This window comes from Silurus aristotelis (genome assembly GCF_946808225.1).
Source record: "Silurus aristotelis genome assembly, chromosome: 17".
NCBI classification, from domain to species: Eukaryota; Metazoa; Chordata; class Actinopteri; order Siluriformes; family Siluridae; genus Silurus; species Silurus aristotelis.
Window position 1 is genome coordinate 11412584 of NC_139590.1, and position 13515 is coordinate 11426098.

At 42.3% G+C, this 13515-nt stretch overlaps 1 protein-coding gene across 9 annotated transcripts in view; it reads right to left on the reverse strand.

Annotated features, from left to right (window-relative positions):
• The window catches only part of baiap2a (BAR/IMD domain containing adaptor protein 2a), a 68306-nt gene that overhangs the window by 3440 nt on the left and 51351 nt on the right, over window positions 1-13515 (reverse strand). For 2 of the 9 annotated variants that reach the window (XM_083566659.1, XM_083566657.1), the window contains exons 7-13: window positions 8006-8158; window positions 6980-7213; window positions 6177-6387; window positions 5768-5969; window positions 5516-5584; window positions 5005-5158; window positions 4661-4698 (exon numbers count right to left, since the gene is read on the reverse strand). In XM_083566659.1, coding sequence (XP_083422785.1) covers window positions 4661-4698; window positions 5005-5158; window positions 5516-5584; window positions 5768-5969; window positions 6177-6387; window positions 6980-7213; window positions 8006-8158 — 1061 coding nt within the window. Of the gene's footprint in view, window positions 1-604; window positions 1129-1386; window positions 3109-3218; window positions 3378-4660; window positions 4699-5004; window positions 5159-5515; window positions 5585-5767; window positions 5970-6176; window positions 6388-6979; window positions 7214-8005; window positions 8159-13515 lie in introns of those variants that run through there. The other 7 variants (XM_083566661.1, XM_083566660.1, XM_083566663.1 and 4 more) reach the window with 5 other exon arrangements.

Consider the following 13515-nt stretch of genomic DNA (forward strand, 5'->3'; position numbering starts at 1 on the left):
AATGCAGAAACACACACACCATGGATTCAACAGCATGGCTTCAAGTTAACAATCATATAATTTGAACAAGTGTTTTATTAATATATAGATATATTTATATATTATATATACTTTTTGTAAAAATTCACAATACATTCAAGGTCAACATGTTGCTGAAGTTTCTCCATAGCATGCATTTTTCATGATGGAATGTTTTCTGTATACTGATTTCTGTGCATTGAAATTTGATTTACAAGAAAAAGAAAAAGCAGTTTAAAAGAGACAAAAGGTACAAAAGCACAGCAGGAAAGTACACCACGGCTCCAGAGGATCTGTCAGATGGCCATTTTGGAACACGACAGATTAGAAGTGACAACACATTACAGATTTTTTTGTTTTATAGAAATTACAGGAGATGTAAAAGAAAGCAAAGTTGGCAGGGAAGAAAAGCGAGACGCCATTTACACCTGGTTGTTTCATGCATCTTGAGGATTCAAACCAGAAATCCAGTGATTAAAAATACATTTACACAGGAAAAGTTTCAATCGGAGACACATTTGAGTCAGCAAATCCATCCATCTATTTTAAGTGTAGGTGTAAGAAAATTCGGTATGAAAATTCTATATTTCTTTTATATGTCCACTTCTTATGAGAGGTTTACAAACACTTATTCAAGCTTTTGGTTTATGATGACTACAGTGAGATTTGCCTTTCTTATAGCCTTCTGCTTTTTCACTGCCTAGAAAACAGTTGGATATTGAGCTGCTCATAACCTGCTGCATTGTAACCAGTGATTTGTAAAATGAACACTGTAATAAACATTTATTATTCTGCATACACATTCATACAGAGTACGAAGTGCATAGCTGTGCAAGTTGCTTATTGCCAGTGGTGGACGAAGTACACAAACCATTTATTCGAGCTAAAGTAGAGCTACAGTGCTCCTTTTAATCTCTCATTTGAGTAAAAGTACAAACATATATGCCTTGAGTAAAAGTACAAACATATATGCCTTTAAATGTACTTAAGTATCCAAAGTATTATTTTATGGCAATAATGTCTTATTTTTACTTAATCAACTCAATGTATGTGAAGACTCTGTTACTCTTAGCACAGCGATCTATTAATATAATATTAATAAGAGAAACACTAAACTTTCTTTCGGCTTCTCAAATTAGGGGTTGTCACAGCGGATCATCCGCATGTTTGATTTGGCACATGTTTTTACGCAGGATGCCCTTCCTAACGCAACCCTCCCCATTTAACCAGGCTTGGGACGGGCACTACGGCTTGTGCAACCCTAATGGGTGAGGTTGGTTCCCTGACCGGGGATCGAACCCATGCCACAGCGCTGAGAGCGCCGCATCCTAACCACTAGACCACCAGGGAACATAATGAGAGAAACACTAAGATCCATTAAATTAATTAATGGTTATGAGCCCAAAACCTTCTTTTCAACTACTTAAAAAATAAAACAAAAAAAGAATTGCACAAATAAGGTCACTGGTGTTGTGGTGAGTTCAAGTCAGGAGTTTCTTCCATCATTTATTCCTCTCAAGTGTTCTGCTTGCTGCTGAATTGATGCTGAACCGCATGTTGGGTATAGGCAGATGCCTCCAAGCGGCAATAAAAAAAAAGTTCATAACAGAGCGTGATCTCGATCCTGATTGGTGGCCTGCTGAGTGTTTGGCCAGTTTTTATCCACTCAAACAAAAAGAAACGACTGTTTTCACAAAATGTAGCTGAGCAAAAAGTTCAATATTTGATTTTGAAATGTAGTGAAGTTACAGTAAAAATCTCCCCAAATGGAAACACTTTAGTAAAGTACAGATACATGAAAAAGTAACGAATTTCATTCACTTCCTAAACGTCCACCACTGTTTATTCCCATAAGAACATGATAAAGAATTAAGACTCAAATAGAAAGATTGCTTTTCCAATATGTGAAGATTGCAGTTGCAGCTACAGTTTTACTGTACAATTCAGAATACACTTTCACTAAGTAATAATCTCCAACTACTCATTAAACTCATACCAAAATCCTTTTCCTGATGCATTGTGTACAACACGCATTGTAAAACAACTGGAAACAAGGTAGGGCATTGGAAGCATGTGGTCATGTACAATAAGCTGATTTGAATATTAAATGCTGGTCACTAGCTGCTTTTAAACTCAGAGTATACTCTGTTCTATACATTTAAACATTCTCCTGCCCCATAACACAGATTTAAACTGAAAGGACTGTTAATGAGCTAATTATTTAAATGTCAGGGCAGGGAAAAACAATAAAATACGCAGGACAGGGAATATTCCCAGGATCTTTTGCGCCAGAGCAAGTACATTACAATGTTACAACTGGAGCTGGGTTTGGAATGATGCAAGACACTGATACAACAACCAGGTGTAAATATAATTAGTGTGATTTTCTTCTAAAATTTCGCTTTATTATGTGTTGGTAGCATGGTTTTATTACTCATGCTGTTCTAGGTTGTTATTTTACATTGCCGTTATGTCGGCCTACCGGTTTTGGACCTACTTGGAATGTATATCTTCTTCGATGATTTGGGATCTTTCATAAAATAATAATGGAGAAGCGAGAACAATGTAAATCGAACCCACAATGTTAAAAGTGACACACCCTCTGGGCTGCACGTCGCGCTGCTTAAAGACACGGTGGAAGCACACAACGCTCTACAAAACACAGAGGAGAAAAAAAAAAAAAAAAAAAAAAAACACGCCGCACAACTGAACCATAAAGAGATTACAAGGCTCTGCGGCGAGCGCGAGTTTCAATAGTGCCAGTCCACAGCGTAAAGAAAAGGACAAACGGCACATGTCTTTAATGGAAGGAGCGCTGCTTGAAAATATCAACATAGCTTTTGGCACTTTTACATGATGATGTCCTTAAAAAAAAAAAAAAAAAAAAAAAAAAAAATCATCATCATAGAAACACAACAGTTGCAGAACTTGTGCACATGCATGGGAGAGGAGTCCATTTGGAGAAGTCCACGGCGGCAGCGGGCAAGGCGAAGAGCAGCTCAGTGTCTGTAAAGGTGCGAGGCGAGCAGATGGAGCGCCCTCTGGCTCTCTCTGTCAGATTCCCCCCCGACCCACCATACGCCACCGGCACTATGGCCCCCGGCGACAACACGCAGGGGAGGAAGAGAGGACAGAAAGGAGGGATGAGAGCGGCCTTCTTCCACTGAAGGAGGGGTGCGTGGAGGCACGTGTTAGGATTGTTTTTTTTTTTTTTTTTTTTGGGGTGGGGTGGGGGGAGGGGGGGAGGCTAGAGGGGGAAACTGGGAAGGAAGGGGTGCAACCCCTGTGCTATCCGGAGTTGTGTCTGTGTCTGATAGCCTGTCTGTGTTCACACTGTCGAAATCAATTTGCCATCGGAACTGTGGAACAAAGAGAGAAGGAAGCTTGCCAGGTCGGACACACTTAGAAAGAAATGGAGAAAAGACAAGACAGCCAAAAGAAGAAATGATAGGAATGAAAGTGACTTTGAGGGGAAGGGAGGAGAGGAGCATTGTTTTGATATAAAAAAAAAAAAAACCAAGAGCTCCACAAATGTACTAGATAATAAAGAAAAAGAAAGAAAAGCAAACTAGGGGCCAGATTGGTGGTGGATTAAGCTATCAAAGTCGTCTTTAGCGTATATTAAATGCATGGCTAGATGGGTTTCAGTTTAGATGCACAGAACTAGAGACAGGAGTTCACAGGATACAGACAATGTGGTTAGAAATGATGCATTGCACATGTTGATGATGCTTCTCTCAGCCCTCAAACCCACCAACTCGCTCAAACACATACACAACACAAAGACATCCATTCAGCCTTCTTCAGTCAAACACACGGCATATACAGTGTTCCTTCAGGGGAATATGGGGGATATGTAGACACTTTTTTTTTCCAAAAACATCTGCTACTTATCTGAGCTGACAGATGCCACAATGAGCGAGGGAAAGGTAAGAACTGATAAAGACAATTGTTAAAAGAATACACCTCATTTCGATACACCAAAACTGCAGTGTTCACCCCGAACAAGAATTTTACCTAATTTAGCCACTCCAAAGAAAGATGCATTGCACAGTGTTTTGAATTAATGCTCATGGTTAACAACAAACAAGAGAAAAAAAATCAAAACACCCTAAATGTTTTTATTCTATACAACTACCTCATGATAAGTTTTTACTGAGCTGTAGGCACACTGTCTCCATTCCCATATTCTGGTTTATCAAAATGAAGCAGTAGTGTGTATGCAGCAATATTTATTTAAAATTCAAGGGTTAGGAAAGTCACTGAACAGCTTTCCAGAAGGTTCTTGTGAAATTATCAAAATGTGGCTGGGTGCAAAAAGGACATCTTTATTAAGACATTCTCTCATATCTGTCTCACCCCAATGCCTTAATTGTTACAGTATATTTATACATTTTTAGACTGTGCTTACGCTGTCATTAATAAGCAGAAAAAAAAAGGCCAATAAATAAATAAACAAATAAAAGCTTCAATTCTTGTTCATGGTAAATCACACAGACGCAGATGTTTTCAAAAGGCAATGGCGTATTCCGATAACTAATGTTCAATATCAGAAGGATCTCCCTGCAATCGGGTTCACTTGACACCTTGTTGTTTATTTTTTACATATAACACACATCAGTTCCTCCACATTAAGTCTTACCTTGTGGCAAAACGACTGTCATAATCCTCAATCGCTGGCTGCAAGTTCCATAAAAAATAAAAAAGGACATTTCAATGCTACTCTGGAGTGCACTAGAGCAGAGCCGGTGAAGAAGGTGCGCTTAGAGTTAGTAAAGAAAAAGAAAAAAAATAATCATGCATTGCTCAGTGTAATCAGAAACCAGTGCGTTATGCTCCAGCAGGTGGAGTCAGTAGGCTTCAGAACGCAGACGAATAGATCGCCATCGTGCAAAAAACTTAAAAGAAAATTTAGCGTTGAAATCTAATAGTTAGCAAGCATGCTTTTGTGTGTGTGTGTGTGTATGGGTGTATGTGCGTATGTACCTGTGTGAAGCCAGCCATGCTGTAGGGACGTGGGCGGGTCTGTGTGAGGCTCTGAGCCAGCAGACGGGCGGTCAGACCGTAGTCGGGCACGGGCAGAGACGTGTCGTCTCTCTCCAACAGGTTCCCCGTGCTGCTGCTCTTTCCGTGGTGTAGACTGAAGGAGAGCGTACAATCAGCCCAGACTACTTAGGCCCATACATGCACCGCTGGAGTTCGCTGTAGCTTTATAACCTTATTTGAAAGCAAAAGGTGTCACCCAAAAACCAGCTTTTTTTTTTTTTTTTGCCCCAGGGATAGAGCACCCAAGCAGGAAATACCCCAATCCACTTAAGAAGCAACAACTATAAAAGACAAGTGCACTTGGTCTGTGTCAACCTCTAGGAATCTATACCGCCTGAGAAAAGTCTTCAGAATGTTGCCGTTATAAAAAATTCACACCAGTGAGAAGAAAAAAAAAAAAAGAAAAAAAAAAGAAATTGGTTTAAGTGCAAGAAAGCGCCAGGGTACTTACTTCACTCGCAGCTTGTCACTGTCGCTCTCAGGTAAGACTCGTGTGTAGGAAAAGGGGAACCAGCCTCTCCTGAAAACATTTAATTAAATAAATAAACAAGCAAGCTTAGTTTTAATGCTTTTTAAAAAATCAACCAATAATACATGAAGGCAGGAATGTTAAGAAAAGAAAAAAAAGTCAGTTTTGTTCAGTCATGTTCCAGCTTTAGGTGAAAACAGGTTTTGGTCTATTCCCACAGTGCAAGGTTCTTACATCTTGTTCTTCTCGTTCTCTCCATAATGCCAACCATCCCGAGCCTCAGGCACCAGCAGTGTAATAATGTCACCCTCGGTAAAGCTGAGGAGTGTACCGTTGTCACCAGCAGCATGGGAGAAGATGGCTTGGACACGCGAGCGCCCGTTCTTCTCCAGTCCAGCCGCCATGGAGCTGGACCTGGGCAGAGTTCGTGTCTCTCCTAAAGGAAAGAGAGAAAAATGTTATTATATCGGGATCGTTAAACGTAGGTAGGATTCAGTTTAGCAACAAATGCAACGAGAAACAATCAGAAAATCTGGGGACTGAAGCTCCATGATTAGCAATTTGGAAAACAAAATGATAGACAAAATCGATCTGCATGGCCAGTTCTGTTTAGATCCGCCTTGCAGGCTGCTTTGTTTCATACCCACGGTGGCCTTGCTCTTAGCGGGCTGGGGTCTGCGGACAGGCAGGGTGTTGGAGTAAACCTCGCTGACCTGCCTCTGTGGCTGAGTCTGGGATTGAGGCTGTGGGGAGGCAGGTCTTCCCTGAGACACACCCCCTTCAGCCCAGTACTCCTCTCCTTGCATTCCAGTTGTCCCATTGACCAAAGACATGCCATCAGGCCCCATCAGCCTCTGCAAATAACAGGAACAAAATGAAGATAAGGCAAAAGACACACGTACATTTAAAGGCACTTAAAATCGCAGGGTTTAAATAAACAGACACACTAACATGCAGCTTACTGTTTACTTCTTCACTCACTCAGTCGCCAAAACTAAAGAACTAAGTGAACACTAAGTGACTGGGTGAGTGTGCAGAAGTGAGTAGGTGAGTAAATTGAAGAAAAAAGTGAGCCAGAAATGAAGGCATGGCATTAATAAGAGACAACTTAACTTAAGAGCCAAGGTAACTAGATATCCAGCTTGGAAATGAAAATTCACTAAGGGGAAGGTGCTCTGTACTGTTCTGCAAAAATACATTTCTGAGGCTTTGATGCACTTTCTGCATCAGCCATCCATCAAACCGCATGATTACATGCATTTAATAAGCTGGGATATCTTTCTATCACTCAAAATTATTCAGATATGGAATCTCTGGAATATCTGTGAGGATTAGTTATATAATATGAATATGTAGAATCATCCTACAGGCTGTTGTTTAGAATGATGATGTCGTCTGTAATAATAAACTGCAAGGATGGGCTGCTGCTGGGGAGCTGCCACTTACCCCTGGGTGGCCCATGAGGGCTGCCAGTTCAGGGGGCACAGGCAGAGGTTGAGCGCCGGGGATTGGGTCTGAGATGACCAGGTTGCCTTTAGAGGAGTGCAGTGGGCTGGTAAGAAGCGGGTTCGAACCGGAGACCATCTGCTGCACCAGCACCATGGCCCTTTCTGGAAGCTTGTTGGGATCTGAGCAGGATTGCTGCCACACTGGGATCTTCTGGGTAAGCAGATCCTTGCCCTGGACACAAGAATAATGGGAGGAAGAGTAATGAAAAGTCTTAATTTTAACTTTTTTCAGTACTGATTATCTCAGTATGCAGTCTGCATTATGTAATCTAGATCATGCTTTAGAGCATATAAAAGCTGGTCTGCTGGTAATCACGACAAGGCCTCTCTTTCTCCTCACATCTTCGCCCTTTATTCCAACATGCTGCAGCGTGGGTGAGGAGCCTGCTTCTGTACCCATCCACCCACTCCTCGCCCAATGACTCACTCGCTCACACGAACACACACACAAACATGGTGAGCGCACCCTTTCTAAACTCTTCCCACACATGCCCCTGAACTGCTACTGGACTTGCCGTCAGAGTAGTTCTCTCACTACGTCATGCATAATGCCATCATCAGGGTTTAGGCCACCCACCCACCCACCCACCCACCCACCCACCCACCCACCCACCCACCCACACACACACACACACACACACACACACACACACACACACACACACACACACACACACACACACACACACACACACACACACACACACACACACACACACACACACACATTAGTATGACCAGCAGTTCTTCTTAAATACTTCTTATTCATACAACCTAAATGAGGCTCCTCTGCTTTGGTAATCGCAACCCACATAATGCAGCTAAGAGCAGAACGTTGCCGCAGGGAGCTCAGGGAATTGCCATGGCAACTGCTCAAATTCTGCCAAATGGCCTTTGCGTTGCATTGGACAGTTTTGTTAGTAGATTTCAACAGACAGTCCGATGAAGATGCTGCATCTCTCACCTTTCCATGGTAGGCACTACTGTTCTTGGCCACGGCGCACTGACGGTCTACCAGGAAGCAGTATCTCCTGCGCTCCTCTGACAGAGCGGTTTTGTAGCCCTCTGCGATGAAGGTATCCAGTTCATTCTGTTTAGTGCTAATGGTATCCACATACTGGAGGGAAAAAAAAAAAAGGGGGGGGGGGGGGGGGATGGGGGGATGGGACAAGCAGTAAGTCTAGATTCCAAACAGTAGAAATCTGTGATTTAACTACGCCCAGGAAGACACTGGTTGCTTAGCATTTTGGCTAATATAGGAAAGAAGAAAAAGAGGCATGAGATTATGCAAATGAACATCGTAAATAGAAAACATTATAGGGAAACTTGCATAATTAATTAAAGATTAGACAAGAACATCTCAACCATGCTGAGTGTGAAGTATAAAAAGGGTGAGTCGGTTTAGTTCACTTCGATGTTTAAAAATCAAGCGCAAGTTCGGTCAAATGGATTAGACCCCTCGTTCAGTCATAAATACTGTTGAATAGTTCGAAGAGAAATAGTGACTTCGACAGACGTAAATTTCGGTGTATGGAAAATTACCTGCGAAAAAACTCAACTCGTCTACAGTGATGAGTCATCCTTTACCATGCTTGTGACAAGTGGGCGACAAGAAAGTGGTCCAAATCCTGAATGCTTGACCCTACAGTGAGGATTATCTGGTGACACTGATATACTGTGGGAGGCATTTTGCAGCATGTTTTGGTTCCACTTGTTGCTTTAGAGGGAAATGAGCATGGAGAATCGCAAAGTGACTAGTCATTCTGATTAATCACCTTTACCCTGTGATAAAACATTTCTATCGTTATTTATTTCTTTAATTCGTCAGGATATTTTCATTCAGCCATCAACGCGTCATCCGTACTCCACAACATGCCCCCAAAGAATACAAGGTCAAGACCTGGTAGGCCATTTATACCACCAATCCCAGGAGTGGGTTATTAAAAAGAGGTATTATTACAAACTGATAATGGTGTTGACATACCTGCACTGTCTTTTGTGTGTCTCAAAACCTCTCTCTCCTTCATGAAACCTGAGTGACCCACTGCCCCCATTTGAAAAAGCATGCAGACTCTTCATGTCACTTCACCTGTATCCTCCTGCTCAGTACTCTGTTGTCCTATCCGCAGGAGTTTTTACCTGATTGAAATGTCAGCGCTATTACAGAACTCATTACTGAAAGACATCCAGGTGTTCCGATACTCAAATGTAATTTGCCCACAAAGGGGTAAGGGGCCTCCCTGCTGGCTTGCAGCATTAACATCCGCTTCGATCATATCGCTGTTTTCACCCTGGGAGAAGGAGATTTGCCATAATGAGAAAAGAACCCCAGGCGCATGCGTTCACCCGGCGTGGAATCAATAGCGGACCGAGCTTCAGAGGGAAGAAGTTAATGACTGCACCGGAGGAAGCGAAAGGAAGCGGACAATTTAACCAAAGCAAAGAAATGTCCGCTGGTCAGTCATGATGGTGTTAAATCAAGGCAAAGTGCCATACTGAGATTAGCACTCAGCAAGATATGCAGGCATGGATGGAGGTTTCCATTCACCTTATCAGCTGAACGTGTCGAGATTAACGCAATAGAAAGGGCTTTTTTCCCGTCCTGAAGAGAAAGCAATGGCAGCACCACAGGTGCAGTTCATTATTTCACCACAGGCTGGTGCTGGTTTCTCAACAAAATGTGAAGCTTAGAGATGACCATTAAGAATCTACACTGTATGCGTAGGCTGAGTATATGTGGGTTCTAGGTCTCTCTTTATACTTCTTTGCTTGCAGGCTGCAAATTAAAGGATGAAGGCTTCTGTGATAAACTGTTATATATTCAACACCGGCTTGTTAAACTGCACAGTGTGGTGGGGTCGTGTCCTCTAAAAGTCTCAGGGCTTTAGGTTTACTGAGAAGAAAAATCCCTGAGGCTAAGGCAGTAGAGCAGAAATGAGTCATACAAATGCAGATAGAACAGATACAGAGTGGTGATGGCAGAAAAAAACAAAAAACAAAAGGACATGTAACATGAAGTGTATCAAAGGTCAGCTTTGTGGCATGGAAGCAAGACTGGCGAGCGAGTGTGCAGCCAGACATGTGCATGATGGATGGATGGAGAAAGACCTTTGAGATGTGACAGCTGCCAGCCACGCTTCAGTCAACACACAGGCTCAGTCGCTGTGACCGAATGAGCATGCAGAGGAGAAAACTCCTCCACACTCGCATGCTTCTCTCAGAGTGCTTGGACTCCCACTTTACCTCCGTGTCCGAGTAAAGCTTCTGGAGAACCAGAGCATCTGGCTTATGGTTCATGAGACATTAATCGGACGACAGGATCTCTTATTGACAGAAGTATGACGTTGCACTAACTTGAGTGCATTAATTATGCACAATAGACCCAAGAACCTTTACGTTTAACACTCCATCAGAGAGCTCGCGCAGATACGTGGGGATAATACCATGAAATAATAAAGCGAGGCTTTCTCAGTGGAGCACGTTTATTAAAATTCTTTACTGAGTGTTAGATAGAGCAAACGGCAAATGAGAGGCAGTAAGAAATAATGCAGCCAGGGAGAGACATTTATCCCTGATGATGCTGCAATCAGATACTCTTCTGCACTTTTTCAGACTCTTTTGTCCAAAGTCATGCAATGTTTAATCCTGATCCTTCACCGGTTGATGCATCCAGAAATTTAGACTGTGTGTGTGTACGAAGGGGATTATTTTGCTATAACAGCACTATAAAAAGTTTAATTCCTTGTACACTACAACAATATACCAACAATTACAATATCACAGAATTATACAACATGCTTATTTTCCATTTATAGTTGCAATTAATGAAAGTCCTTTCTCCAGTGGTCCAAAAACCACATACATACAGTACATACATACATACATACATGGAAATGTGTTGAGAATGAGGAGAGTGTGTTGAGAAGATGGGAGTATTGAAAATGAGAGAGAGAAGGTTGGATGGTGTGGAGATGGTGAAGCAGGAAGTGAATAGGATTAGAAAGGAGGAAGTGAGAGCAGCGATTAAGAGGATGAAGAGTGGAAAGTCGGTTGGACCAGATGACATACTGGTAGAAGTTTGGAGATGTTTAGGAGAGATGGCAGTGGAGTTTTTAACAAGATTGTTTAACAGGATTTTGGAAGGTGAGAAGATGCCTAAGGAATAGAGAAGGAGTGTGCTGATACCGGTTTTTAAGAATAAGGGAGATGTGCAAACTACAGGGGAATTAAGTTGATCAGTCACACCATGAAGTTGTGGGAAAGAGTAGTGGAAGCCTTGCTGTGAGAAGAGGTGACCATCTGTGAGCAACAGTATGGTTTCATGCCGAGGAAGAGCACCACAGATGCCTTATTTGCTTTAAGAATGTTGATGAATTATAGAAAAGGTCAGAAGGAGTTGCATTGTGTTTTTGTGGATTTAGAGGAAGCGTACGACAGGGTGCCGAAGGAGGAGTTGTGGTATTGTATGAGGAAGTCAGATGTGTCAGAGGTATGTGAGGGTGGTGCAGGACATGTATGAGGACAGTGTGACAGCAGTGAAGTGTGCAGTAGGAACGACAGACTGGCTCAAGGTGGAGGTTAGACTGCATCAAGGATCGGCTCTGAGCCCTTTTCCTGTTTGCAATGGTGATAGACAGGTTGACGGACGAGGTCAGACAGGAGTCTCCATGGACTATAATGTTTGCGGATGATATTGTGATTTGTGGTGAGAGTAGGGAGCAGGTTGAGAAGAGCCTGTAGAGTTGGAGGTATGCGCTGGAAAGAAGGGGAATAAAACTCAGGTGCAGTTGCATAGAAAAGAGGTGGAGAAGGTGGAGGAGTTCAGGTACCTGGGATCAACAGTGCAAAGTAATGGAGAGTGTGTTAGAGAAGTGAAGAATAGAGTGCAGGCAGGGTGGAGTGGGTGGAGAAGAGTGTTAGGAGTGATGTGTGATACAGGGTATCTACAAGAGTGAAAGGGACCGTTTATAGAACTGTGGTGAGACCTGTGATGATGTATGGATTATAAAAAGTGGCACTGACTAAAAGGCAGGAGGTGGAGCTGGAGGTAGCAGAGCTAAAGATGTTAAGGTTTTGGTTGGGAGTGACGAGGATGGACAGAATTAGAAATTAGTTAATTAGTGGGACAGCGCATGTAGGACGTTTTGGAGACAAGGTGAGGGAGGCGAGATTGAGATGGTTTGGACATGTGCAGAGGAGGAACATGGGGTATATCGGTAGGAGAATGCTGAGAATGAAGCCACCAGGAAGGAGGACAAGAGGAAGACCAAAGTAGAGGTTTATGGATGTGGTGAGGGAAGACATTGAGGTGGTTGGGGTGAAAGATGTACAGGACAGGGGGGTATGGAGAAGTATGATCCGCTGTGGCGACCCCTAATGGGAGATGCCGAAAGAAGGGGACACACACACACGGGATGGTAGGATTCATAAAAGTTAAATTAATGCATCAATTTTAAAAAGTGTGCACTGTACACAAGTTTGCTATTTGTGCGTCAGTAAAAATGATTTCTTTATATCCAGTTAATAGTAGACACACTATACGTTTTATTTCAAAACATTTAAATATGTGACCAATATCTTATATGTAGATTAATTTCTCCTCACGAAACGGTTTCTCAATTGCGTTCTCTCAGCACCACTGCTTATATGACGTATCACAACACTAGGGACACCTGAGACAATATACACATACAATATTGATCAACATGGCAGAGGTAGAGCTGCATCTTCCTAGAGATGGAACTGGAAAAGAATGTCTGGTTTTAATGAAACTTTTTTCTTTCGTTTTCGCACTATGGAGACCCGTTTGTAAAAGAAACATGCTTTAAAAGTCAGAAGGCACTTAAGTAAATTTATGATTCGTTGTCTGTCTGAACCAAAGACATTAAAGTGAACAATTTTTTAAGTAAAGTATTTTTTCCATTGCATCGTATTGCATTGAATCGCATTGTGTCGAATCAAGTCGAAATCGGCTCGCGCTGCATCGCAATAGGGGTGAATCGTATTGCTTCATATCGGTATCTGCTTCATATGTATCTTTAAAGTATCGCATCGTTGGCTATGCATCGAGATGAGAATTGCATCGGCCTCGGTTATGGGGATGCACATCCTTATTGTACATGCATTAGCCATGAAATGTCCTTGTCAATAAGCTGTTGCTATATAAATGATAACACAAAAGCATTAGCCAGAAATACTGTCAGAGCTCCTGTTATAGAAATTAATCAACCACTTCTGGCCAATCAGATCTGAGAACCCACAAGCACTGTTGCATAATTTATAGTGGAGCTGGGCAAACGTCACCACTATACCATGGATTTATGCTTGAATGTTTTTTACACAGATTTATAAAAGCAATCTCGAAGAACTCGCACTTTAATCATCTCCTGAATAATTTGTGTGCACGCATGCGGGAGTTTAGCACTCAGGCATGTCTCTGGGAGCGCACACATGTGCATGGCTTTGCTCCTGTGT